The sequence below is a fragment of the Paramormyrops kingsleyae genome, chromosome 25 (genome assembly GCF_048594095.1).
Source record: "Paramormyrops kingsleyae isolate MSU_618 chromosome 25, PKINGS_0.4, whole genome shotgun sequence".
NCBI lineage: Eukaryota > Metazoa > Chordata > Actinopteri > Osteoglossiformes > Mormyridae > Paramormyrops > Paramormyrops kingsleyae.
Window position 1 is genome coordinate 18,391,419 of NC_132821.1, and position 27,987 is coordinate 18,419,405.

Consider the following 27,987-nt stretch of genomic DNA (forward strand, 5'->3'; position numbering starts at 1 on the left):
ATGTAATACAACTTTATATTTTATTTTAAAGGTATTTCACGATACAAAAATATTGATCACAGTGTATTTTCCTGAAAGGCTGAAATACTATGAACAGGAATGTTTGCAAACAATTAGTGGCAATAAATTATAAAATCATTATTTGACACATACAAATAAAAACGGAGCCGGTAACCATAGAAACAGACGGCGTGTGTAAGTCCTCAGTTCATTACGTCATTATGCTCACATCCGGCTTTGTTTCCTCTTGTAGCTTCTCAATGCTGATGCTGCCGTTGATGTTACTGTCGTTTATATTTCCCATAATCCCACACTCTGTGTCCATGTGACCATTTTGATGAGGGGGCTACAGTTTACCAGCCAGTACACCCCGCCTCCTCAGTCCTGCCTCCTCCAGTATGTGGGTATACAACGGCACACCTCCTCGCTGAAGTAAAATCCCGCCTCACACTTCCTCCTGCGTACCTCACACGGGGGGCGGTAGCAGCTGAAAGCCAAACAAGCCAAATTAATCCTGGGGGGGGGGGGGAGAGACTGGGAGTGATGTCTGACTAACACTGAAACACTCGCCTGTACACAAATGGAACGCTGTGAGAGAGACTGTGGCTTTTTTGTTGCAGTTTCATTGATGGAGGGCAGGAGAGGTACCAGCAGTTGCTGCTGGTCACCCAATTAAACCTGAGGGTCGTGATTGTTCTTTATGGGGGGGGTGGGGGCTTCTTATAGGGGGAGAGGGCAGGCTGACCTCCATAAAACCCGCCCCCTGGGTCTAGGATCCGCAGAAAACAAAAGCAGACTGCGTAATGCCGTCGAGGTAGAAAAGCGGTGTGGAAACACTGACATTAGTTGGGGGGCAGTGGGGGTTTGGAGGGGGGGGTGACATTACCACAGCCGGGGCATCCGGCAGCCTGTGATACCCCCCCAAACAGGCAGCATTACTCTCACGTCAGTCTGCCTCAAGCACAAAGCACGGAATGGGCAGAGTCTCCGAGAGGATTGTACTTGGCTGGATGAGCGGGGGCGTAAATTCCCAGGGAGTGTAAACACCGTGAGTCCTTACAGATAAAGGTGAGGGCTGAGCTGCTCATTAAACTAACGAAAATAATCAAATTCGCACGGTGGCGAAGGTACGGTAGCTCACCCAGGAGCAACGTAAAAGGATACGACACAAAAACACAGCGCAGAGCTCCCGTAACCCTAAGCAGACGACTCCAGCCTGATGTGGTTTCACGGTGGGGGGTTGTTTTATTTCAGGTTAGGGTACGGCCTTGCAGTCTAATCCGTGCCAATGCGGAAACCCTCATGCGATTCCGAATGTGTGCGCGCTGAGGCTCCGGCGGATTGCTGCGCTACACCCCGATGCGTCGGATGCGCCACTCTCAAGGCCCAGGGCCATCGCTGATGGAAAGCCGGCCGATAAGCGGCAACACGTGGGCGCAAATTGAGGGGGCTGCGCTGGGCTGAGGTCGCCGCAAAAGGAGAGTGCCGGCCAATCAGAGAGCTGCTAATCAGACCATTAGGCATGCAGCCAATCAGGGAGGAGTTATTCATTTAAACATGGGGTCGAATGGTGGTGCTAAGCTCTGGAGTGTATCACAGATTTAGGGGTGTTTTATGTACCTACTTACTGTAGATAATGTGAAAAACAGCAGGATAATTAAGATTGCTGTCTGGCACAGTGCTTTGTTTTGATGCCAGAAAGGCCCAGTGAGTTAAATCACTTAATAACTCCTTAACTGTCCAAGCCTGAGCATTTTTTTGTTTTTTTAATAGGAGCAGTTTAAAGGTCAGATGAGAACTTCAGTGATCCATCTTCTAAAATAACAAATCTGTCATTGACAAACGCCTATGACACATTCTGGTTTCTGATTGGCCCATATGGCGGTCACATGACAGTCCTGGTTACCTGCAGGTGGCTGGGTGGAAGCGGCGCCCACGCAGGAAGCAGCGGTTTGGTGACTCGGTGCATTCGCAGGCGCATTTGGCGGCGTTCAGGGGCTGGTGCCTGGGGCACGTCTTGGCGCACACACACTGGCACGCGTCCCTGCTGAAGACGTGCCCGGGCTTGCAGGGGGCGGCGGGCACCTTGCACACACACTGGCACGTGCGTGGGTCGGGCACACGGCCCGGCCCGCACGCCGCCTGGGCCTGCCTGCTGCACACGCACTCGCACGTCTCCTCGTCCAGCTCCCTGTCCGGTCCGCACGGGTCTTCACTGAGGAGTTCTGCTGGGGGGAGGGGGGGGGGGATTTAGCTTCTTATTCCACACTCAGCATATGGTTTCCATTAAGATAAGGAAGACACCGCATTCATTCTCAAATTCTTTTCTTGTCATCTGCGTTTAATTTGCCCTGAGTGTACTGTACGCGCTCTAGCGTGTGCATGCGTGCGTGTGTTTTTCCATGGGGGGTGGACATGTCATTTAGATTAGCTGCGTGTTTGCACGCTCGCCGCGGCGATCCACCCAAATTGACGCCCTCTGGAATGCCTCGCGTCCACGGTTCCCGCGGTTTTTGCCCCCAGAACACGCTGGGCTCCACGCTGTTGTTTGACAGTCTAATAAACGTTTTGAAAGAGAACATTCCTATTGAAAATTCCTCGTGATAACCCCCCCCCCCCACATGGTGCAAACAGATGTTTCTCTTTGCATGCTGGCAAATCACTCTGCTCCACGGCTAATTCTATTACCCTGTTTCTATGCGACTGTAAAATAGCTCAGGGTTGTGCCTGTTAGAGAAAGCAGGCCTCCCCCCTCGCCACGTCATCACAATGTTTGTGCTCCCCAACGATGGCATGCCGATTACACCGCTTGTTTTTCCTCGACGAAGGACGGCTGTAGCCCAGATGAAAGAGAGCGATGGAAAAAATTGGTGTTATGGCAGGATTAACTTTTTAATTTACTATGATCTGCCAGCTGTGACACATTGTAATTTACAACAATAGAGCTGTAACTGGTCATTACTGGGACAAAACAAAATACGTCTTAAAATACTCAAAATTTCAGTTGTCGTTGTTATGACAATGACATTTGGTTCTTCATTCCTTGGAAGCGCTCCTAAGCCATCTATCTGGCACAAGCAGGCCAAGCCATGTCTGAAAGCATCCCAGAAGAGCCCATGTCCCTCCTGTGTAAGAACTCGCACCCCGTACGTCATGCGTTCAAAGGGCTCACGTTCATCCCAGCCTACTAATCGACTACCGAGTGCCCCATCTCGTCCTAACCCATGCATCATCGCAGCGGGTAATCAAAACCGTATGCGGCATTTCCTGAAAGCTCCAGCTACAGATGGACATGGCCCTCTCTGATCACCTGCAGCATTCCTGGCATGCACGGGCGCTGACATAAGGCACATGATCCTGCGACAGCCTCATGCCCTCTCATTCTAGCCTGGAGGTATTTTTAAGACTTTGTTTTTTTACGTCTTGTTTTTACGATTTATTCTATCCCTAAACTATGATAACAATAAGAACAAAGATTAAATTACTCCTGCCGCATGGTCACAGGGTTAACATCTCTTCCTGGATCAAATGTCGGTACCAGCACCACGTACCAGGGCCTGATGAGAAGGTTTCGTCAGGCTGAAGTACACATCTGCAGAGGACGTCGTCCCAGCCCTGGTTCCTCGGACATGTCTTGTTTGCCACACTGCACCTGGCAAGAGCACAGGTTGTCCATTTAGAGAAAGCTGGGTTATTGCAGGTGACGAATAGATGTTTTTGATGGATCTTTCAAGCGTAGCTGGACTTCTTTGATCCATTCTGAAATACTAACATGCCCTCCAGAGAAAGGTGCATGTTAGCAGTGCAGTTTCAGTTCCTTCATGAAGACCAGGAGAAGGCCACAGCTCCTGGTCAGCCACTCTGGCGGCTTGCTGTGGGTCGTGGATCTGGATCCATATGGCTCTCAGGTCCATCACCCTGCTCAACACATCCCCTACTCACATACACGTGTCTTAAAAACACTTGCAACCACATCAGCTCCCCCCCGACCACCGAGGCCCACCCCCTCTGACAACACAGGGGTCATGATACTTAACCACTCTCAGTACCGCACATCGCGCCGGGCGCCATTGCTGGTCCCGCCTCCCACTGAGTCACATGACATCAGCATGGTACATAACCACTCTCAGTACCGCACGCTGGACCACCCGCCATCGCCAGTCACGCTTTCAGCCAAGTCACATGTCATCAGAGTGTCACTTTTCCCACAGAAAATCAGAGTAGCCTGAGCTGACGGGTGTAAAACGACACGGAGCATCTAGTGGGGCGATGATATGACGGCATGGATGTGTTCTCATCATCGTGGCAGTCCAGGACCGTCTGTCTTCAGTGAAGCAGCCCGCCGCTCACCTGAGACATGGCATTCCACCCACCGGGAAATATCACCCCACACTTTATAAGTGGTCCTTGAAGCACCTCAACCTCTAATATTACTAATCCAAAATATGCTAAAGCAATGTTCACCTCTCTAAGTGCCAGGAGTATTACAGTTGCGAAAGTCTATACTCCAAGTTTACCGTAACTGTATACTGTAAGCTTACCGTACCTCTCAGCTCCCACAGAGTAAGTTTCTTCAATGAAAACCTAATGCAGATCCCCAGAAACCAAACCAGAACCACCGTTGATCACCGTCACTCGTGATAAGAGCAACACGCATGTCCTAAATTAATCACTCTGTGTACTCCCCTGGATGTTTCGCAAATGGGGGCTAAAAGGTTGAAATGTGAGTTCCTAGACAGATACTGACACCATGTTTAGAAAGGGAAAAAGGCCCAGACTGAACAAATTTACCTTCGAGTCCCAGGCCAGCACAGTCAAGCCGTGTTGACTGTGCTGACGGCCCACATTTAGTGCACCTGTGATCCAAGAAAATGCGGCCAAATTCCACAGTGCAGGATGTGTCCCTTGGTAGATGCCGTTCTATAAACTGATCTAGAGGAAATCTGCAGCCAGAGTCGAATGTTCAGATGTAAGGTGTGCTACATAAAGTAAAGAATCAGAAGAGGTGCTTGCATCTCTCTTGGAAGTAAAGCAACATGTCTGGCTGTCCTCTTGCTGTGATTTATATAGGCCCTGTTCCATTCAGACCCGTCTGTGCAGGCAATGGCCGCTGATCACCTCAGAAAGCAGCGCTGTAATCCAAAACCCCACAGTTGGGACATGTGAGATTGGCACTATGGTCTCTGATAACAATAAATTAATGATGTTCAAGGCATCGTTCCTCTGACCCCATGGGTCAAAGTGGGCCGAGATGTGGTGGAAAAACACTAAGGACCAAACTGAGAGAACAAAGTCAAAGTGGGGAAACATGGTGGGTCAAACCTGATCGTCAATTTATTTGTCTATCAATGGGGTTCTGGGATGCTATTATCCCCACAAAAATTAAAGAGATTGTCGAAATTTTTATGAAACACAGAACACGTGTCTTGTAATCCTATCAGCAATACTTTTTCGTATCATTGGTTATTTGTTTGACGTTCATGACCATGATATCTGGACGATGGATCGGCAGATGGCACTCTGACAGTTCGATGTGGTTCTAATTACCAAGCACTTAGCAGCTCAGACAGACAGCACATTACTGCTCGGTCATGGGCACATGGGAGACATTAGCCGTGGGCTAACCGTAGCTACCACAGACACCTGCACGTTGGCTAACACGTAACAGCTGTTAAATTTACAAAATGAAACCATAGGATTTTTAAAACACACTTTTAATTCTGGTTATAATTGTCAAGATCACACGTCAGGTTAGACTCTAGAAAACAGGCCACTCTTTCCACCATTTTCCTCTGTCGGTATGACGTAAAGGCTGGCGCTGTTTTGATGCTGAAATTCTTGAGCATATCCTGGGGTAAATGCGACAGCAAATATTACTGAAGGTTCAGTTTAAAAAGCTGCAGATATTCCTCCCAGTGAAATCACCACTCAAAACATTTCTAACCATCCAACTAACTTCTAGTCACTTATCCTGGTGAAACTCACCGGGGATTGGGAGCCTATTAAAGGTCACATGGAGCAGAAGCCTGAGGTACACCCTGCACAGGATTTCTTAAAATACTCCCCATTAATGGCCACTGGTCTTACTTTACTTCAGGGAGCCCTTCAATCTGGCAGCACTAAGTAGCCTTTTTGGGCCACAGAGCTTTCAGCCTGACAAAATTGCCTCGCACAGGAAAAGACGCAGAGGTTCCCAAGATTCATGGCCAAGGTAACCATGGAGGACGGGAAGACAGCCCTGAACAGTAACTAAGTGTCCTTTGCATTAGCTATGAGTATCTCTCGGATCATCCTATATAATACTCCTAATCTTACCTGAAGCCCGATCTACCCGCCCATTCTCCCAGTGTGGCAGCTGCCCAGCCCCTCAATGGCACATATACCTACCCTGAGGGGGTAAAGACTCATGGTCTGAGGGATGCATGTGCTTCTACTAAACCAGGCAGGTCCACCACAGTTGTCACTGACATCACAACTCCCCGTAGTTTTAGTATTTCCAAATCCTTGTGATGAGGGACCTTATTTGGGGGATTGGTAACTGGGGGTCAAGCTGGGGGGATACAATGCCTCTCCAGACAGCCACATCTCAGCTTCTCTGGAGGACCTAATTCTGGGCCGATCTAGCAGAGACCTCTAGCAGTGGTCAGCACTTAATCAGTGCTGTAGGAAATCTTGGCTGCTACATTCTCCCAAAATTGTAGCATCACATACTACTTTTTACTGTTGTGGATATTTAAGTCTGAAATATATGACCCATACCCACACATTAATTTGGAGCACAGCCATATACCCTAATGTCTGTAGTATCTACCCCCCTAATCTATTCAACCACAAAGTAATGAAAATGGATAAAAGGATAGCAGAAGTCATATTAGTGATAATTATTATTAATGTGATTACAGAAAGAATGTGTACTGTGATTCTGTGAAGGTTTCAGCTCCACATTTTTCACGGTCCCTTTGGGAGGCATTGGCTTGTCTCCGTGGTGATATATGTAGTGTTCACTTTACACCCCCTTTATGTTTCTCTCCCCAAAAATGTGCTCATATATCCCCCCCCCTCCCTCCCACTGAGGCACAACTTGCTCCTCTGGGGGGACCACAGACCTCACGTTCAGGGCCACGACACAATGGGTTACTGAACCCATCAGTCGCGGTACCGTCGCAGACGTCCTCGGGGAGCGGTTTATTCTGGGCCTAGCCCGCAGAAACCCGACCCCGAGGCACTGGGGGGCCTCGCGACGTAACAAATTTCCCCAAACAAAAATGCCAAAAAAAGAGGGAAAAAAGCAGATGTGAACTGCAGCCATACTGCGAAAATACTGCGAAAGCTGCCCGGTTCCGACAGGAAATGACTTCCAGTGCGACAGTAATCGCTTTAACTTTGGCAAATCCTGTTGTGCACATCGCACACGAGCAACTGCTTAATCCTTGATTACTTCAATGGCTTTGTTTGATCAGCCTGGCATCCTGGTGGCTAGAGGGTACCACGCGTGTCACGACGCATCTCCCTGTAAGTGCTCTGACAAACTCCAAGCCCATCGCACGCGCCGCGATCACACTCTCGAGGTTTCTTCTGTGAGCAGATAACTCATATGACTCATTCCTGCCTTATCCTTTTCTACAGCTTATTCTGCTTGCTTTTCTGTCTGCTCTGACGGCAGTCCTTCTTCTCCAATAGGTGTGTTTTGGATGCCCTGCCAACTACGCATCCCGCAAGCTCTGTCTATCTAAACAGTAAACACGCTCATGACTCAGTCAGGAAAAAAATAACCCAGAACTGCCATAAGGTCTGTGGGGAAGACTGCTGGACTGTAAAACTCCTTAAGGAAAAACTGAAGACGACCGTAAACATTTTTTTTTCCACACACAGAACAACAGTGTGATGAAAACGAGCCATACTTGGACGCCCACAGTGATTCGATTCCGTTTCGAGACTTTCCCAAAAACCATGCAGAATATCAAAAGGTTTCCTTCCAAGAAGTACAGTAAAGTTCATTAAGTTCTCAGATGCACTGCCTAGAATGGAAAGTTCATCAAAATCTATACGGGAAGTTCCTCAACAACCATATCCTACAACAACACATTGACAGGAAGCACTCGGAAGAACAACAATGAGCTTCCGCAGTAAATTACCTAGTGATGAAACAGTGAGGAAAGCCTTGCTGCATCGCACTAGTGTCATGCAGTGAAGCATTTACATAAGAACATAAGAACATAAGAACTATACAAACGAGAGGAGGCCATTCGGCCCATCGAGCTCGCTTGGGGAGAACTTAACTAATAGCTCAGAGTTGTTAAAATCTTATCTAGCCCTGATTTAAAGGAACCCAAGGATTCAGCTTGCACTACGTTATCAGGAAGACTATTCCATACTCTGACTACACGCTGTGTAAAGAAGTGCTTCCTTAAATCCAGTTTGAAATGTTCTCCCGCTAATTTCCACCTATGGCCACGAGTTCTTGTATTTGAACTAATGCTGAAGTAACTATTCGGTTGAACAGCATCCAAACCTGTTAGAATCTTATAGACCTGGATCATGTCCCCCCTCAGTCTCCTTTGCTTGAGGCTGAACAGATTTAGCTCAAATAACCTTTCCTCGTATGACATTCCTCTAAGACCAGGAATCATTCTTGTGGCCCTACGCTGCACCTTTTCTAAGGCCGCTATGTCCTTTTTAAGATATGGTGACCAAACCTGTACACAATATTCTAGGTGAGGTCTCACCAAGGAATTGTATAATCTTAGCATTACCTCCCTTGACTTAAACTCCACACACCTGGAGATGTACCCCAACATCCTATTGGCCTTTTTTATTGCTTCCCCACACTGGCGAGAATGAGACATGGAAGCATCAACATACACACCAAGGTCTTTCTCATAATCAGCTACCTTTATTTCAGTAGGTCCCATAAAATACCTGTACTTTATATTTCTGCTCCCTACATGGAGTACCTTACATTTGTCTATGTTAAATTTCATCTGCCAGGTGTCAGCCCAGTCACTAATTAAATTAAGATCCCGCTGTAGCTGCTGAGCCGCTAGTTCAGTATCTGCTACACCACCCACCTTGGTGTCATCTGCAAATTTCACCAGTTTACTGTATATATTGGTGTCTATATCATTTATGTAAATTAGGAACAAAAGTGGTCCTAAAATTGAACCCTGCGGTACCCCACTATGAACGCAGGCCCACTGTGACATCGAGCCTCTTATAACTACTCGCTGCTTCCTATCCGTTAACCAGTTATCAATCCAAGTCGCTACAGTTCCTAAAATACCTGTCGCTTTGAGTTTAAGTGAGAGCCTCTTGTGGGGAACAACATCAAAAGCCTTTTGGAAATCTAAATAGATGACATCATAGGCCTTCTTATCATCAACTTCCTGAGTAGCTTCCTCAAAAAACTCCAACAGATTTGTTAAACAGGATCTACCTCTCCTAAATCCATGCTGGCTATCCCTCAAAATGTTATTTGAGTCCAGGTAATCTACCATTTTCTCTTTGATTATAGCCTCCATAACTTTACCAGTTATACAAGTTAGACTGATTGGCCTATAGTTTGACAAATTACTTCTATCCCCTTTTTTGAAAATGGGCGTTATGTTGGCATGCTTCCAATCAGAAGGTACCACACCTTCAGATAAGGATTTTTGAAACAGTAATGTTAAGGGTCGGCAAATAATATCCCTCATCTCTTTTAACACTATAGGTAAGATGCCATCAGGGCCCTGTGATTTATTTATTTTGAGCTTAGCTAGGCTTTGCAAAACATCAGCTTCAGTTATATATATATTAGTTATAGACGATGTTGAATTAGTAATAAGAACTGGTAAGTTACTAGTGTCCTCGACAGTGAATACCCGTGCAAAACTATCATTGAACTCATTTACTATGTCAATGTCGTTTTCAATTATAAGACCCTTACTATCCTGCAGATTAGTAATTTCAGCTTTTAGAGCTCTTTTAGAGTTAAAATACTGGAAGAAACTTTTAACGTCATCCTTAGCCTCCAATGCGATCTTCCTTTCGACATTCCTTTTAGCTCGTCTAATGTCATTTTTTAATTCAGCCTGTAGATTTAGATACTCTTGCTTTATTATGTCATCATCAGTTATTTTCCATCTCTGGAACAAAGCCCTTTTCCTCCTTACTTTATACTTTATGTCCCTATTAAACCACCTAGGTTGCAATTTCCTAGATTTATTTTTGCTAGAAACAGGTATGAAGTCCTCTTGTACTTGCAATAACGTGCTTTTAAAAAATTCCCATGCCTCTTCAACAGTTTTGTTATTTAACTCCATCCAGTTCACGGTTTCTAGTTTTAATCTCATACAATTGAAGTTAGCCTTCCTAACATTATATATTTTTGATTTGGACTTTGCTCTTCGGGCACTAAACTTAACCTCAAATTTAACCATGTTATGATCGCTACTGTCAAGTGGTTCTAAAACATCTAATTTACCAATCCTGTCCTGGTTATTAGACAAAACAAGATCAAGAATGGCATCTCCCCTGGTAGGGGTGTTAACAAACTGAGTAAAAAAACAATCCTGTACTAATTCCACCATCTCAAGTTCATTTTCAGAAGAGCCAGCAACAATGTCCCACTGTATCCCCGGTAGATTAAAATCACCCATAACTACCACATCATTTTTATTGCTCATAATCCTAATATCACTGTATAACAATCTGCTTTCCTCAGCAGCTACATTGGGTGCTCTGTAACAAACACCGACAATTAGGCTATTTGAGTTTGTAGCATCTAATTTTACCCATATAGCTTCCGTACTTTTACTTATATCAGTAAGCTCCCTTGCCTGCAAGATTTCCTTTACATATACTGCAACACCACCTCCCTTCTTACCTATACGGTCTTTACGGAACAATGTGTAACCATCCATATTATATTCTTGTCCATCCTTATCACTCAACCACGTTTCAGTTATTGCTATAATATCATAAGAGTCCGATGAGATAAGAGCCTCTAAATCATGAATTTTATTCCTAATACTCCTGGCGTTTAAATACAGACAACAAAGGGTAGGCTTATTACAGTGCCTACTTATAATATGATTTTTTTGGGCTTTCCGTTTCCCCCCAGTTACATACTTAACTAACCTCCCTGCCCCCCCAGTCCCTAGTTTAAACATTCCTCAACTACTCTACAAATACGCCTTCCCAGTACACTGGTTCCCCTCCGGTTCAGATGCAACCCATCCGGCTTGAACAGGTCCCACCTGTTCCAGAAGGTCCTCCAGTGCCCCATAAACCTAAACCCCTCTTTCCTACACCATCCTTTTAGCCACGCATTTAATCTCCTTATCTCAGCTAACTTAGCCTCACTTGCGCGTGGCACGGGGAGTATTTCGGAAAATACCACCATGGACGTTCTGCTTCTAAGCTTATTGGCGACTTCTATAAATTTATCCTGCAGAACAGCCCTTCTACCCTTGCCTATGTCGTTGGTGCCAACATGCACCACGACAACTGGATCCACCCCAGCTGGGGCCAAAAGCTTGTCCACACGATCTGGAAGGTCTCCTACCTGGGCACCAGGCAGGCAAGACACCGTACGGGACCCTCTATCACGCGTGCACACATAACTGTCTACTCCCCTAATAATTGAATCCCCCACTACCACAACCTCCCTCTTTCTGGGGGGAGGGGGCTCCTCAGTGCCCAAGGGCCCACCTGCTTCCCCAGTCCCTTCCGGCTCTAAAGCTGGAAGCACCTGAAACCTGTTAGACACAGACACCTCAGGTGATGCCGCCTCTGTAACGTGTGTACGCCTTTTCCTGCGTCTACGACCTACGGTCACCCAGCTCTCTCGACCTCTCTGCTCTTCATTCTCCCTCCCCCCCGTTAGTGGCGTACACACCGTCTCCCTAAACGGCGTATCAACTAGCTCATCTAACTCACTGTTGCATTGGATGCGAGCCAGTTGCTCCTCAAGGTCGCGAACCTTGACCATGAGTGAGTCCACTAGCTTACATCGCTCGCAGATGAAGTCCGACTGGACACTAACGTCCAGAAGGGCAAACATCTTGCAAACGCAACACTGAGCTGGCCCCATAATTAACTAACTCACTATGACCCCGTACTCCCAGCCCAGTAAATTTATATAGTGTATTTAACTATAAAGATTAATTTGCGTAACAATAAATGCAGTAACGTGCGGAGTACACTAAAATAAGTTATTACTTGTGTTAAAACGGAACTTAATTATTATTTTATTAAAAATTTTAAACCTGATAAACTTACTACTACTTACCAGAAGAACTTCTGCCTGAACCAAGTATGAACTAAAAACAAGGCGAAATCGAAGTTGCTCTTGGGAGGTCGAAAAACCACAAAAACCCCCTCACAGCAGGCTAGCTACTGCCGGAGCGGGAAAAAAGTGGAAAATGTCCTCCCGGCCCCGACTGGCGACCGAGCAAAGCTCAGGAGCAACTGTCCTTTTCCGACGCTTGGTAGCGATACATCACTGCGAATATGGGGGAATGTCTCTGTTATTGGTGCAGAATGAGAGATATGTTTTTGAATGGGCACTTACTCTGGAAGAGCCCGCCTTATGATGGAGTGTGCTTGTCTGTAGATGTCCAGCTTGGACAGGCAGCGGCAGAGGGTGTGGTTAGCGAATCCAATGGTGACGGGCTTTGTTCCGTGGGTGATGGGGACGGTGATTTCAAACAGCTGCAGCGGAAGAGAGTCAGGAGCAGAAGGAGTCAGGTTTCACCAGGCTGAGAGCGACTGTTAACAACAAGAACAACCACGACAATACTAATAAATAACGGTCTCATTTAACTTGAGGCACTGCGGGCTGGATACAGCCGAAGATACCATCTGAGAAAGGGAATTTGATAAGGAACAGATAAACAAAGACTGTGTAACTGCTACAGACGACTAAAACCACAGTGCACTCTTAGGAAGTCACAGAGTATATTTTAAAAAGCACAGGAAGTGTGTGACAGGGACCCTGGCCGATTAAGATGTCACACAAACCGTGCCCTGAGTGTCACTTGGCTCAGTGTCTATTTTATAAACTGTCACATTAGCCAGAAGCTTCCGGAACTGGTCTGAGGCTGGGGGCCACTCGCGGATACATGGGGAGTTGATAAGGAGATGTTCCATTTAAGGCCAGACCACAGAGGCTCGCTGTTTGAGGTAATGTGTTTATTGAGCCACACTGGGCAGGAAGGTCTTGACTGCTTATAAGCAGCTCTATGTTCTACGGCTTCCCTTCCTATTAATGCCATGTCTTAGATGAAGAAGGGGCCTCGAACCCTTTACCCTGCTGATGCTGTGGTCACCTGATAAGCTTGAGAGCCTCCCTTGTCTTTGAAGTCTCCAGGGTCGCCGTGGTAACCTCGCCCTTGTGCTGCTTTGTCTCAAACTAACATCAGGGCATCCCAGTTCCTTACCACCAGCTCACTCTTCTGAGCACCTCTCTCAGCCATAACCAGCCATGAAATAAACAAGTGCGATTACCCTCTGACTTCTCGCACCACACCACAGAGTGCCAATGACACAAAGACAAGCATGTGTCCCTCCTCTCTATGAAACACTTCCTGTGATTGGCAAGTGGGTGTGTCGTTCTATAAGGCCTGTCTTCCTCTCCTGAATAAAAGCACCTGAATGGACGGCACGGGGTGTCACTCAGGTAAATATTGAAGTAAGTGGCCAGGTTTCAAACCAGGACTGTCTGAAATGTGAAGCACGGGAGTATCAAGTTGCACCAGGGCAATAAGAACAAGTTACAACACTGCTAAGATCTGGCCAAAGATAGCCCCCACTTTGGGGGGGGGAGGGGGGGTGCAACTGGAGCAGTACTGCAGCCTTCCCAGAAGGATCAGGCAGAGAAAGTGATCTGTCGACTCCTAACCCATTACCCCCACAGTGGGGACACCCCCCCCCCCCTCCCCATCTATCTACACCCCCACATCACAAACGCTTTCCTGGAAGCTTAAGACCATCTTGACAGGGGGTCTGGGAGGCCTGATGACAGCTTGAGCTTAGCAGGACATCTCTCTCTATAAGAAAAACAGACATTAAATGCCAGAGGAGGAGACCAAAGCAGTGGTCAGCATGGGAGAGCCATCTAACCCAAGCTTGTTAAGCATCGGTGACCAAACCACCGGCCGTTAACTGGTGACAGCATTTAGCTGCTGAAAACAGTTTATGGTACTGAGGAACTGGTAACATTTCCCAGTTCCCACTGGTTTTATGAATGACTTTGACCTTATTTATATGCTCCCGCTGGGCAGTATATTTCACAGGCACAACATCTCGTTTCATTTTTATGCTGACGATACCCACATTTACCTTCCGTTGAGAGCCCGTGAACCACACTCGGTGATGCATTTACTTGCTTGTCTGATAGACATTGAATGTCTCATTACAATTAAATGATAATAAGACCAAAATTATCCCCTGTGGGTCACCAAATTGCAATATCCCTGTACTTGGGCCAACTTTCTACTTTTACGAAAGATCACGCACTAAATTTAGGTGTAATTTTTGACTGTGATTTTAAATTTGATCAGCAAATTAATTCTGTTGTTACAGCTGCTATATATTGTCTTAGAAATATTTAAAAACTTAAATCATCTTTATCACCTCCAGAAAGTAATTCATGGCCTGATTTCATCCCATATAAATTATTATTATTAACTCTCTGTATTCGGAAAGTCATCACTTTCTTACCTACAACTCACTCAGAATGCCCCAGTTAGCCTGTTGACCAAGACAAAAAAACGGATAGCATAACACCTACACTGACTGTGTTGTACTGGCCCCCAGTCCAGCATAGGATGCAGTTCAAAGTTTATCGATTGTCTTTTAGGCTCTGAATGGGTCGTGCCCCTCTTGTGTTACCGATTAGCTTGCCTACCATTGTGGGTCCAGACAGCTGAGGTCCTCCAACAAACTTTTACTGTCTGTACCACAAGCCCAGAATAAGAAAAACGTGACCGAGCTTTTTCTGTGTAACACACCTAATCTCTAGAATGCTCCTCCACTGGAGATTAGGTCCTCTCCTTCAATCTCTCTGTTGCGATTAAAAACCTATTTTTATAGATTGACTTTTAGTTCTGACTGTTGCCAGTTATTATTTGGATGCTTCACTGCATTTTTGGATGTATTGTATTGTGATTATTTATAGGGTTGTCTTACTCTTGTTCTGTTTGTGCTTACTTTGTACAGCACTTTGGAATACTCTAAAGTGTGGTTTAGAAATTAAATTTACATTACATTACATTAAGGACCCCTCCCTTCTCCCCCCTTCCCCAAAAAAAGCAGTGTCATCAAAGTAGGTTTTCGCCACTTGTCCAAGTGTATATATATAAATAATGTAGTTTATTTCAGTAATTCAATCAATTAAATATTTATGGTAAAATACTCAAACAGAATGAATGTGCAGTTGCAGGTTTATTTTTAGCACTCTCCAGATCTGAGGGCAGTGTTGGCAGCGGCCTGGGGGGCGGTACGGTACGGGCGGCGGCCTGGGGGCGGTACGGTGCGGGCGGCAGCCTAGGGGCGGTACGGTGCGGGCGGCGGCCTGGAGAAGGTACGGTATGGGCGGCGGCCTGGGGAAGGTACGGTATGGGCGGTGGCCTGGGGAAGGTACGGGCAGCGGCCTGGGTGCGGTACAGTGCGGGCGGCGGTCTGGGGGCGGTACGGTGCGGGCGGCGGCCTGGGGGCAGTACGGTGCGGGCGGTGGCTTGGGGGCGGTACGGTGCGGGCGGCAGCCTGGGGGCGGTACAGTGCGGGAGGCAGCCTGGGGATGGTATGGGCTGGAGCCTGGGGAAGGTACGGTGCGGGTGGCGGTCTGGGGGCGGTACGGTGCGGGCGGCGGCCTGGGGGCGGTACGGTGCGAGTGGCATTCTGGGGGTGGTACGGGCGGGGGCCTGGGGCGGTATGGTGCGGGCGGTGGCCTGGGGGCGGTACGGTGCGGGCGGCAGCCTGGGGGCGGTACAGTGCGGGAGGCAGCCTGGGGATGGTACAGTATGGGCTGGAGCCTGGGGAAGGTACGGTGCGGGTGGCGGTCTGGGGGCGGTACGGTGCGGGCGGCGGCCTGGGGGCGGTACGGTGCGAGTGGCATTCTGGGGGTGGTACGGGCGGTGGCCTGGGGCGGTATGGTGCGGGCGGTGGCCTGGGGGCGGTACGGTGCGGGCGGCAGCCTGGGGGCGGTACAGTGCGGGAGGCAGCCTGGGGATGGTACAGTATGGGCTGGAGCCTGGGGAAGGTACGGTGCGGGTGGCGGTCTGGGGGCGGTACGGTGCGGGCGGCGGCCTGGGGGCGGTACGGTGCGAGTGGCATTCTGGGGGTGGTACGGGCGGTGGCCTGGGGCGGTATGGTGCGGGTGGCGGTCTGGGGGCGGTACAGTGCGGGCGGCGGCCTGGGGGCGGTACGGGCAGCAGCCTGGGGAAGGTACGGGCAGCGGCCTGGGGAAGGTACGGTGCGGGCGGCGGCCTGGGGGCGGTACGGCGCGAGTGGCATCCTGGGGGTAGTAAGCTGCGGGCGGCGGCTGGCGGCTCACCGTTTTGCTGATGTAGGAGGTGCTGACATTCATGCACTGCAGCTCCTCACTGTTGCAGCAGCCTCCACATCTGTAGACAGACACGCAGGGTGGTTTATAGAAGGTGTTTGTAGGCGACCCCAGCTCTTTCCCCACATCTAAACACACTTCGCGTGGCATGCACAGCGTCTTTCTCCACTCTGACTCTATACCTGTTGTCGAGACAGGGAGACGACATGCGTTAGAGTGACCTTCATGTTCATACCGTGCATATGATTTACAGTTATTCCTTTACTGTATGTAAAAATGCTTTTTATGCTGCTCACATTCGTACAACGCTACTCACTTAAACACCATTGTAAAACTCTGGTGTATCTTACACACTTTCCCATATTTTATTTGCACAAAATGACACAAAAAGCTCCTCGTTCGACTTAATGCGTCCAACGCGAAAGGGTGACGTACTTTTGAAAACTTCAAAATCGTAGAAAGCGGCGGCGAACATGACAGGCTCCCCAGAGCCACTCCCGGCGGTGCGGCCCCGGCCTGGGGGCCGCTGACCCAGCTTGTACCGGCAGCGCAGCGAGGTCCAGCTGCCTCTGTATACAAGCTGCATGAGCTCGTCCACGCTGGACGCGGCGCGCAGCCGTTGCTCCAGTTCGGGCTGCACTTCCTCCTGTGCGGAAATACAAAAGCATCGTTTAAGGGGCAGCTGTCGACGCCGCAACTGGAGTGTCATCACAGGTGAAACTGCCACATTGGTGGACGGTAGCCCAGTAAGGCCAATAAGCACGGATGCGTAAGCACATCCATTGTCTGCCAAACTTGAGTAAGCTTTAAAAAATAGTATCTATGAATAAGATCAGGCATAGTCAGAGGTGTAGGGACAGGACAGGCTTAGCCAATTACTTAGTGCAATCTGCTTTTATTTGTGTGTCTCTTTTGCACAGTGAAAATAAAGGAATTGTGTTTATTAAATTCTCTTTGTTGATATTATTAATTTAGACTTCATGCTAAAATAATGGTCATAAATGTTACTATGTTGGGCGGGGTGCATTGGGGGGCCCCATGGAGTTTTTTGCCCGGGGCCCCCAGTGTCCCTATAATCATCTCTTTTAATAACTGATTTATTACTTTATCTAAATTGATTTCTGAGTTTTGTCCAGACTGCTAGACATTTCACTGTAGAAATTGAGAAATAATTGTGAACTTAAGGTGCAGCAGCATTTTGCAGGGATCGGGGTTTTATCTTCACCCCCCTGCCTCCAGCAGTCTCACTTATGCATTTGTTTTTGCATGTTAATAAGAGCTTGATACAGTCACAAGGTTGCAAACATCAGCAATTTAAACACTTAATGTCATGCAGCTGTGTGCAAACGATGTGCTCAGGGTGCGACACACCAGGATGACGCCATCATTGAAATGTGGACACTGATGAATCCAGTTTGACCGAAGAGTGAACAGAACTGAGGTTGGAAACCTTAGCAGACTTTTCTGTGGCCTCCAGCACAACTCACCCCCCCCCCCCCCCCCCCACACACACACACACACACACACACACACCCATGGGACTCTTGGTAGGCCTACGCAAAGTGTGAAAACACAAGCACCATGCACTTGGGGGCCAGAGCTGGCGGATGATGAAAAGCGATACTCCTGTCTGGAACATTCCAGGAAGCGTGCTCAGATACCCCCATGACTGATTGACCCTGCCGATAAAACAACACAGATTTGTCTCTGAGGTGTCAAAAAATGAAGAGATGGGAGACTGAACAGAAGAAAAGCAGAAAATCCCAAATAGATTCCTCATCCTTCTCTTATCTGGGCGATTCGTCATATTTCATTAAGTGTGAAAACCCCCCCATGCTTTTTAAAGCAAGCTGATAAACCGCACTCTGAACCTCTCACTCCGCCTTGGCTGCTGTGTACGGCAACGCGTAAATACTGCCGCCGCTTATCTGAGGGCCCCAGCTGCCCCTAAGCCAAGTGGACAAAGGTGAACAATATACCTGCCCTGCACTGCGGACTGGTCACGTTTTAATTCTCCATTTCTCAGCCGACCTGTCTGCTTTTCCGCTTGAACCTCTGGCGGAACAGAAAAGCTTAGAGGAAAACAGCGATGTATCTAGTCTCTGTCGAATACGGTGGTTTCTTTTTGGAATACAATGCTTCCTTTCTGGCACAAAATCTAGTAACAAGAATAAAACAAATATTTATATAGAAGAAATGCTAAAAAAAAATTAAATAAAATCACCGGGGACTGAATATGTGATTCCAACTAGTGCATTCATAGCTCTGAGTCAGACGCAGCAATTGAGTTCTTGATCTGTCTGGTGTTTGTGCTGCTGGATGTTGTTTTACAATAAAATGACACATGTTGGGGGGGGGGGGGGTTGTCAATTATCAGGCAACAATTTATTGACCTCATCAGCTGAAGACAGAGCGTCCACTGATAGCTGTCAGGTTACTGATGGATCAATAGGACAGGAGGTGGTTAAGCCCGACATTTATCACCAGATCCTGGGGATGGCGCAGCTGAAAGCACTGGGTACCAAAGAACATTTCTCATCAAAGTCCAACACAGGCAGGAAAGGCTACAAGGACCTTGCAGGAAGTGACCATTCCAGACTGCACGCTTTACTATTATTTGCCCAGGAAACTCAAATACTGGGGAGAAGGCTAAACTGCGCTATTGTGGCGCATTTATTCCGTGTCTTTGTTTATAACAATTCCTGAAATAACGTCCGTAGTCTGTTTCCTACCAGGAACAATAGAAGACACGGGTGTGCAAACAGGGTCACACATTACTCAGTTGCCAGTTTCCCAGTTTAGCAGGTTTACTGTTATTTTTCTCTCGTTCTTTCCATGCAATCCATTTTATGTGGAAAGACAAGTGAATTTTAGTGTTAAAAAAAAACTATGTGGCCACCTGTGTTTAGTTTACAATGTCTTAAAATGTGTTTTTTTTTAAGGAAGAATACCTATTACGCCTATAAAATAAGATAAAATAGTAGTCTAGCACAAAAAAGAGTTAATTCTAAAACAACAATAGCCAAGAAGATGATGACTGTCAATGCCAGAAAACCGCCGCAACATTGGTAAACCTGAACTGAGAAATTAGTCACGGTACAACACAAACCCTTCAGTTGCTAAACCGCTTGTTATTCCGCATCTGTTACTATTGCCGAACTGCACATGAATACGCAGGGAGTCTGACGAGGAAGGATCGAAGTTAACATCCCCTCTACTGCACTATTTGTTGCAGGACTGTGTTCATTGTTTTGTTAGTTTCTTCTGATAATGAGGTTACTTGAGGATGCCTTCTCGTTTGATTTGAGGATCCCGGTTTATCCGGTTCCACCTCACGGCGACAGAAACACGCGGAGCGCAAAAACAAATGAATCACAGCTCCTCTGTTCCCGATTAGCGCGCCGATGTTCTGTCGAGTTGAGCTACTTTGTCGAGTTAGGCTACCGTAGTGCTAATCGATAGCCCTAACCCTAACTCTTACCCTAACCCCTCAAAAACCCCTAAAACCCTTACTCTAACCCCTAAAACCTAACCCTAATCCCAAGACGGTGGAACTGCACATGCGCAGAAAGGCTCGATAGCGCGTCTCGAGGTAGCTCAACTCGTCAGAACACCAGCCGATGGGCGCCCGTCCAGCTCCCTCCTTCGCGCCGTTTCAACTTGCATTCCATATTATGTATTTCGGTGTGCTTCAATCCCTGTGTCCGTACTGTACAGGACACACGCGTTTTTGGCAGCAAACTGTTAATGAACCTGTCTGAGAACAGAACGAGTGGGATCACATTTGTTCCAACTTTGTTCAGCATGGTGAAAGAGAGATAATTCGGTATGCATATAATGACATAATGGCACCGGACCGTGCATTCAATACGCGCATTGCGTTAGGTACTGCGGTTATAAGATGCTAAAATAATTTCAGTAATATGAGATATGCGTTTATAAGGTGACACCGGAGCCACCAGTCTCCAAAGCGCACTCGCTAGTCCCTTCTGGTTTCCCACGTGTCCTAGTGTTTTAACTCCCTTCAGACTTCTTGTAATTCTTCTGCTTATTTCATTATACTGACAACGAAAAGACGGCTTTTAATAATGACTATGCGAGGTAAATCTGATAAGAAGCGTTTAACGTGGCCAATCATAGGATTACGCCCCTGTTCTGGGTTTTAAGTCGATTAAGTGAAACTGTGGAGCACTTTTTTTGTCACACACCATGACCAAGTGACTGTCTTATTGCAGTTTGCGCTTTTATACAGTGAATTTAGGTTTCTGTGGCTAGTTAGACATTTAAGAATATATATATATATATATACACACGCCAAGGAAAGGTACTTTGTTTAAATGTTTATCGCCACAATACGAGCGACGCAAGACAAACAATATTAATAGTGACACACAGGAACACGTTGTTTTTTCTACAGTGAAACAGTATAACATACAATAATGTAATGCATTGTAGACGAAGCGGGAGGTCATTATACATGTAGAGACACGGTCCATTTCAAGTAGCGATGTACGTACAGCAATAGATAAGGCGGCAATTTCGTGAAATTTAGGTTATGAATAGCAAAGTCAAAGGAGAAACACCTGCCCAGTTCCTGCATGGTGGTCATGTGTGAGCTAAATGCTCACGTACCACATTTTACATGTGAGGTGTGTCAGGAACACAGCACACCTGGGTAAGACGTCAGTGCGTTTGTCTTTAGTGGACATAGGGTGTAACCGAGCAGCACGGTTCAGCGTTTGTGTTCATGCTGTATGAGAGGAGTTCCAGTTGGCCAGTGTTTTGGTGTAAGATGTCTGAGAGCGGCACTGGTCAGTCAGACCAGGTTTCCATGTACTTCATCTCGGACAGATGTGCAGGGAAATTCCCTGTCAGTCTGCTGCGAGCATTTCAAAGTACATCACTTTCGCCAATATGACGGGGATGTCTGTCAGGAAGCGATCCTGTTACCGAAGGGAATGGGTTTTCCAACATGGGGAATGAATGCTAAACCCATCAGAGCTCGCCGGACATCAGAGCGGACAGACACGAAAGATTTCATCAACGCTCGACAATCTCGATGCGAACATAATTCCGTTTATAGGCAGCCAATCAGTAACAGATGTGCATCTTTTTTATTACATTATATGACTAATGACTTGCCAAAGGATATTCCGCTTTGCGTGGAGAAGGTGAACTTTACCCAGCTGAATTCCCGGTTCTGGTGTCTGGGCTTGTTGGTATTACAGTGTGTTTCTGGAGGCCTTGAGGTGCTTACAGTGAGTGCTGGGGCAATTAAATGGCTGTGGTGCAGTAAACTAGCAGGATTTAGCCTCTTTTCTTGAGTCCACGGGGACATGAGTGACCGTGAGAGGCCGATATATCTCAGACATGGCTCATAACCCAACGTCCTGTTTTGGATCTGAGCAATAGGGTGGCTGAAACAATCCTACCATGCAGCACCGAAGGCAGCCAGTATCCACTAGGGTGTGGGGGAGGGAGTGGAGTAAAAAGTTTTTGCGATTTTAATCAGCTCACACGAGAGCAGTTGTTTACTTTAGCTCGGAAACATTACTCTGTTTTGCAGTGTTTCCAGGCAATGGCGCGTCCGTCCACTGAATCACATCTCCTACGTACAGAGTCGACAAGGAAGCCGGCCCGAGACCACGATTAGACACAGACATTATGCGGATTAGTGATTTCTGATTGCTTATAGGTCCCCTTTCCTACAGACAAGCTTCCAGAATGTGTGGAATCTCAATAAAAGACACTGAAGATACTCTTGAATGGGTGCATGGATGAAGATTTAGGACAAAGGACTGAAGCTGAAGGTCTCCCTGCATCAATGCTCATTTTCATTACTTAATGAGTGGTGAACTGCGACAAAGTTTCCCCATAAACTGGCAGCATTACACACTTACTGCAAGATGCAATTAAAGATGTGCTGAGATTTACTGAGGGGATAAACACAGATCAGACATGCGGATTTGAGAGCCTGGCGGGTCCTGCTGGCCTCGCGTCCACCTGAGAGGCGGCCGCAGTCCAACACAGTGGACCTCTGACTCCCCCTACTTTCAATCAGGGGAAAAAATGTAAGCGCAGGTGCAACGTGTGTAAACTACTGAGCAAGAGGTCAAGGGAGATGAACCTTTAAATAGATCTGCTACCGAAAGCTGTCCAGTGCTGATTCTTTGCTAAGTTGTGGTCAAACGAATTAACTTTCTTAAGCCCAAGATAATCACTCACAGTTTTGGCCTGGATCATAAAACTAACAGAGACTATGTACTAAGACGTCCTGTAGCATGCTAAGGAAAATGGCTCATTTATTAGCACACAGCGAGGTGGGATGTGCGCTTCTGGGAGAAGGTATTCCTCTTCAGCTCCTCCGAGGTGAGGTGGCCTGGGGTGTGAGACATGCCACGTTGCATCGAAACAGCCTTTGGAGTGAGATGTTTCGATATAGAACACTAACGCTAACGGTGATGACTCATCACTGGCTGAAAGCCTCAGACGGCTTGGGAAGGTTTCACAAAGGGAACATTTCAACACATGTCACTCCTGCTAATTGTTCACAAAACCACACGAATAACACAGGGGTGAATGTGCTCACAGCATAATTATTACAACAATGCAAAAATGTCTTATCTTTTATATTTTGCATTAATTTTGCATCGATTTTTATTCAGATTATTTAATTGTGCCAAATAGACCTGTAATTTTTTGTTAACCCTTTAAACTCCCTGTGATGGACTGGCATCCCATCTAGGGTGTCCCACCTTGGTGCCTTGTGCTGCCTGGGATGGGGTCCAGGCTCACCAGGACCCTGGACTGGATAAGCAGTTATGGAAGATTTATGGATGAGCCTTTGGAAGGGTGACATATATAACAGCTTGGAGACCCAGTCAAATGGAGGCTCTAATCCAGCTCTGAGCTCATACCTACCACACAGTTTTTGTTCACTTTCTGTCATATGAACTTCATTAATGCCTGATGAATGGGACTTTCGGTCTTAATAGGAAAACAGGCTCTTGCTTTAAGAGACCACGCAGAATGTTCTAGAATAATTGGGTTATGAGCACGCTTAAGTTTGCTGCAGTGCGGTCATGATCGGATTAAGCGCTCACATGGTGCGGAACGCTACTGGATATACGTTTTCAGGTGACCATAAACTGGTTATGGGGGAAAATGTCATGCGGGGTGATTTTTGTTATCGTGACAGGTGATAGGAAATGTTCTCGCCCAGGTGGCCAATTAGAGCACGCCTTAGCCTCGCTTCAAAAGCACGCTGGTCACCCAGGTGGTGAGAGGGAACCGGCAATCTCAGCACATGGATGTCACTCCTCCATACCAACGTCGGACACACCCTGCTGCCAGTCACTCCCAGTTCGTCCCCGTCCCTCTAGCTTGAAGTGAAAGTGACTGCCATCGCTGACACACCACAGCACAAATGTGGTGTGTCCTTTGCATTTAACCCAAGTCTAGAGTGAGTAACCGTTCATTCCTCTCATTTTTCCTCCCATTCCATCATGCTTACAGCAGGGCCTCAGTGATGTAGATGTCCCTCCCGCCCCCAGCTGGACCCCCCTGACAGCACACATATACACATTCCACTCTGGGGTTCATTGACCGTTTGTTTACAGGCAGCCAGGAGGCCACCTTGGGCCCCCTGGAGCTGAGGGGGGCGCCCCCAAAAGACCCAGCTCCTGTATTCTCCATCCTGTCACGAGCTACGTGCAGAAACAAAACCGAGACAAACATGAGGTTTTAATGCCATTCCACAAATCACAGCTTGGTCACGCTCTTAAGAGACCCTACCTCAAAGCAACTGACCCAGGCACACCTCCAGGATTGGTTGGAGCAGCCAACGTGACGGATGGTGATTGGCTGAAGACCTAAACGCTGTGGGTCCCGGGAGGTACAGCAGCTGCAGGACTGTGGGCCTCCTGTCAGGGTCTGTCTTCTACAATGTGCTTAAGAACGCAGCGCTTTTTGTCACAAATCCTAAGCTGGTGGGAGGACGGGCGGGAGAACCTGCTGTGTTCAGTAACACACAGCTGAATGCATGGAGGAACTGGAAGGACCTGAGGGGCTACGCACTTCCTGCTACGGATTCCGGAACGTGCCCGTCACCACCCCCAAAGGGAAACCGATGTTCAGTATTCCCGCTGTTCCGATGCTGTCTACGGAAACCCGGAACGCAGGCTGGGATGCAGCATGTCCCTGGCCACACAGCGTGGACCGTGTGAGACTGGGCAGCGTTCTGGTGCTGAGGACCATCCTACAGAAACACAGCCTCATATAACTTAAATCAGCGCCGTTCTGTTCCTGGACATTCCGCTCCAGACGCCTGTGACACCATGAGGGTGTTGTTCAGGTTCAGCATTCTTCAGCAACCGTAACACAAACATGCGGGTCCTTATGGGAGTGAACGGACCATCTAGGGGGCAGATAAATGAAAGAGAAACAGCCGGCCTAAATGAAACACATACATGAAAAATTCACAAACTTATAAATTTAATAGTTCGAAAGGGGTGTGATGTCCAACAGGTACTATTCATGAGTTGTATGTAGAGGTAGAAGTCCTCGAGGTCCGCTTATTGTAATTTTGCCTAGCAGAGGTCTGTGTGATGTCAGAAATGACACCGCTGAGATTGGTTCCTGTCAGCAACGAATAACTAACCGGCGGGGGGCAGGTAAGCATCCTGACAGGCTCCGCGGAGGGGTCTGAGCCTGAACCGGCTAAGATTAGCTGTGGACATTTCTGAGATGACAGGGGTTACGGTCCTTTGCTGGGCAGCTTAACAGCCACACACATGTTTCGCGTTTGAAGGTAATCCTTGCAAAAATATTCGCGACTGTGTCCCGGCTGAAATGTAAACGTTCCCCATATAAAACAAAAGACGGCAGATAACAAATTTAAGAGCTCGTGGTGTTTTTCAGGACATAAATCGGCTATGATCCAGAGAAATCCATCATAATTAAGCTGGGATTTTACAATTACTCCGGGGGTTAAAAGCCCCCACAAAAAAGCAACAAAAAAAAAGCATGATTAACGGCGATGGCGCTGAAGAGCTCAGCTCAGACGCGGGAGGCTCGTCAGACTCTCAGCGCCACACTCAACCATTAATATTCATTAAATACACAGGGAGGTACAAGGAAAACTCTACTTTCAGTCGTGCAGCAGATTTCAGAGCAATAAGTTACATTACACTAACCTTACATTCCCCGAAGCAAAAGGGCATCCTGATTTTAAAACCAAAAATATTTCAAACGCCAAATGGGGGGGGGGGGGATCACAATAACCGTCTAATAATCACAACGCCTTCATGCCTCTCGGTTGCCGTTTTGAAATAAGGTTCAAATACCGAACACGGCGTATATGCATATTGGCAGGACACTTAATTTGCAATTACTTGCAATTCTGCATATGGGACAGTCTGGAACTGCGGGGGTTTTACATGGGATAGGAAAAGTAGCAGCGTGAGCATGAGCAAAAATACTAATGTTTAAAAGCAGAAAAAGCCGTAAGAAATTTGTCGGGGGTGTAAAGTCGCAGCAGGACATTTAAGTTCTGTGGCGCTCAGTGACCTACAAGTGAAGCGAGGTCGAAATGCTGCGTGGAAGCATTTTCCAAATTGTGCTATATTTAATACATTTATACAAAAATGTATAATAAGGGCCTGTTTATCATTATTACTGTTATAAGAATTATTATTAGTAGTAGTATTATTACAATTATATTATTTATAATTATGATGCAAGACAGGCAGTACAGAGGTCATTTTAGACATTTAGAAAGTGACAATTAATATCGCATGGTAATTAAGAGCACTATATTAGTGAATAGCCCTGTTGCAGATTATCGTCTCTCTCTTTCCTGCCCGCCGCCATCGGGGGTCGAACGCGCACAAACTCCCGCTATTTGACGCCGACACCTGTGCGCGCGCGAGGACCATCCGACATGCGGGATCTCTAACATACAGATCAGTATGGTCCGGTCCCTAATGTCGCTAAACAGTAGATAGCAGTGCCAGTTTGCCACTGACAGCCCATAAACACATTAATAAATGCATGAATAGGGTTCAAATTCTTCATCACACAGTAAATGGAAAAATGCTTAATGAGTAACGTCGCATTCCTACAAAACAAAGGCTAGTGCAAGATTTTTAGTGAAATAAGGCTAATTATGTATAGGTGAAAACCCAATCACAATATATCACAAAAATATCGGTTATCGTGAGAAACTGTAGCAGTGTGTAAATCTAATTTGTTAAAAAGGCCACCGCGTTAACAGAAAAATGTGTGTGAAATGAGAGTATACGTACCTGGAAATCTCCTTGACCTTGGTAATCATCATAATAATCTTGAAATGATTCAATTGCCAAGCTTCTGTAAATAAACACGATGCAGACGAAATATGGAGATAATCCAAATAGGTGCATTTTATACAATCTCAGCAATCCGGGATGGGGTATAAATCCTCTCAAACTTCTGGCGGCTCTCTATTATGCGCGGCTGCTCCAGACTCCTCTCCCAGTCAGATTAAAATGCGACGATGGTATCAGAGACGCAGGCTCTCCTTTGTGAGCCCGGGGATGGTGCTGGAATAGCCGACTCGTTGCTTTATCTCGAGATAAATAAATAAATAAATAAAATTTAAAAAATACAAAAAAAAAACTTATTTTTTTAAATGCAGGCTTTTTTACGCGCTTGCTGTAAGTAAACTTTGAAAAGAGCGCTTCGTGCCCGGTGCTCCGGCTTTTAAGGCGGCGTGAAGGTCTGGGCAGCGGGGAATGGCATGTTTAAAGCAATTTCACGCTGTCCCTGACATCCCCTCTCCTCCCCCTTTCTGGGTCTGGTCTAAGCAGGATTCCAGCAACTTACAATTTATACAAAGCGGGACGTTTGGGAAAAGAAATATGAGTTGGGACACGTGCGCCTTCTCGACTTTTTTCACTCACAAATCCGGTTACGCGAAGCTGAAACTCAACACTTGTCTGCCCTCACGCCGTTATTGCTCTTGCAACATTTTTCTATAGGCCCATATGCAATAAAATCCTTATATTATTCTTTTGTTTTCTAAAGTACATCGGTGCACATGAGGCGAAGGCAGCCATTAAATGCGAATTAAAACTGAGCCTCCGTCAGTCTGTATTTGGCTGACGCCGGCTCTGGAATCGATTGCACGTAAAGAAAAAAACGGAAAACCGTTTTGCATATTTACCGCAAATGGTACATATTTTGTTTAGTTTCTTGGGCTGCGGGGGGCCATCAAAGGAACTAAAGTGGAGAAACGTGGTTTAATAAGGAAGGTGTAGTAAATACGCACCTTGGCGATGTCGCAGGAAAGTTCGGCTTTGACTAATCTGCATCTGCTGCTCCCCTGAAACACGAGGGCCCGCCCACCTCAGCCCCTCAAAAACCTGCCCTGACTCTTTCTCACCTGCGTTTCCCTCCAGGTT

General features: G+C 47.0%; 1 protein-coding gene across 3 annotated transcripts; it reads right to left on the reverse strand.

Annotated features, from left to right (window-relative positions):
• Position 1: 1 nt before the first annotated feature.
• vegfc (vascular endothelial growth factor c) lies at positions 2-27,987 on the reverse strand. 3 transcript variants are annotated; one of them, XM_023815400.2, is made up of 8 exons: positions 27,969-27,987; positions 26,851-27,152; positions 16,982-17,192; positions 16,538-16,728; positions 12,554-12,693; positions 3,552-3,652; positions 1,907-2,228; positions 2-487 (listed from the first exon to the last, which is right to left on the reverse strand). In XM_023815400.2, exons 2-8 carry the CDS (start codon positions 26,965-26,967, stop codon positions 379-381), a joined length of 1,191 nt encoding a protein of 396 aa, XP_023671168.1. In that variant the 5' UTR covers positions 26,968-27,152; positions 27,969-27,987; the 3' UTR covers positions 2-378. The 3 variants fall into 3 exon arrangements, with proteins under 3 accessions (XP_023671168.1, XP_023671167.1, XP_023671169.1); XM_023815399.2 differs by lacking the exon at positions 27,969-27,987 and adding an exon at positions 27,855-27,940; XM_023815401.2 differs by lacking the exon at positions 27,969-27,987 and having other exon boundaries at positions 1,907-2,225; positions 26,851-27,439.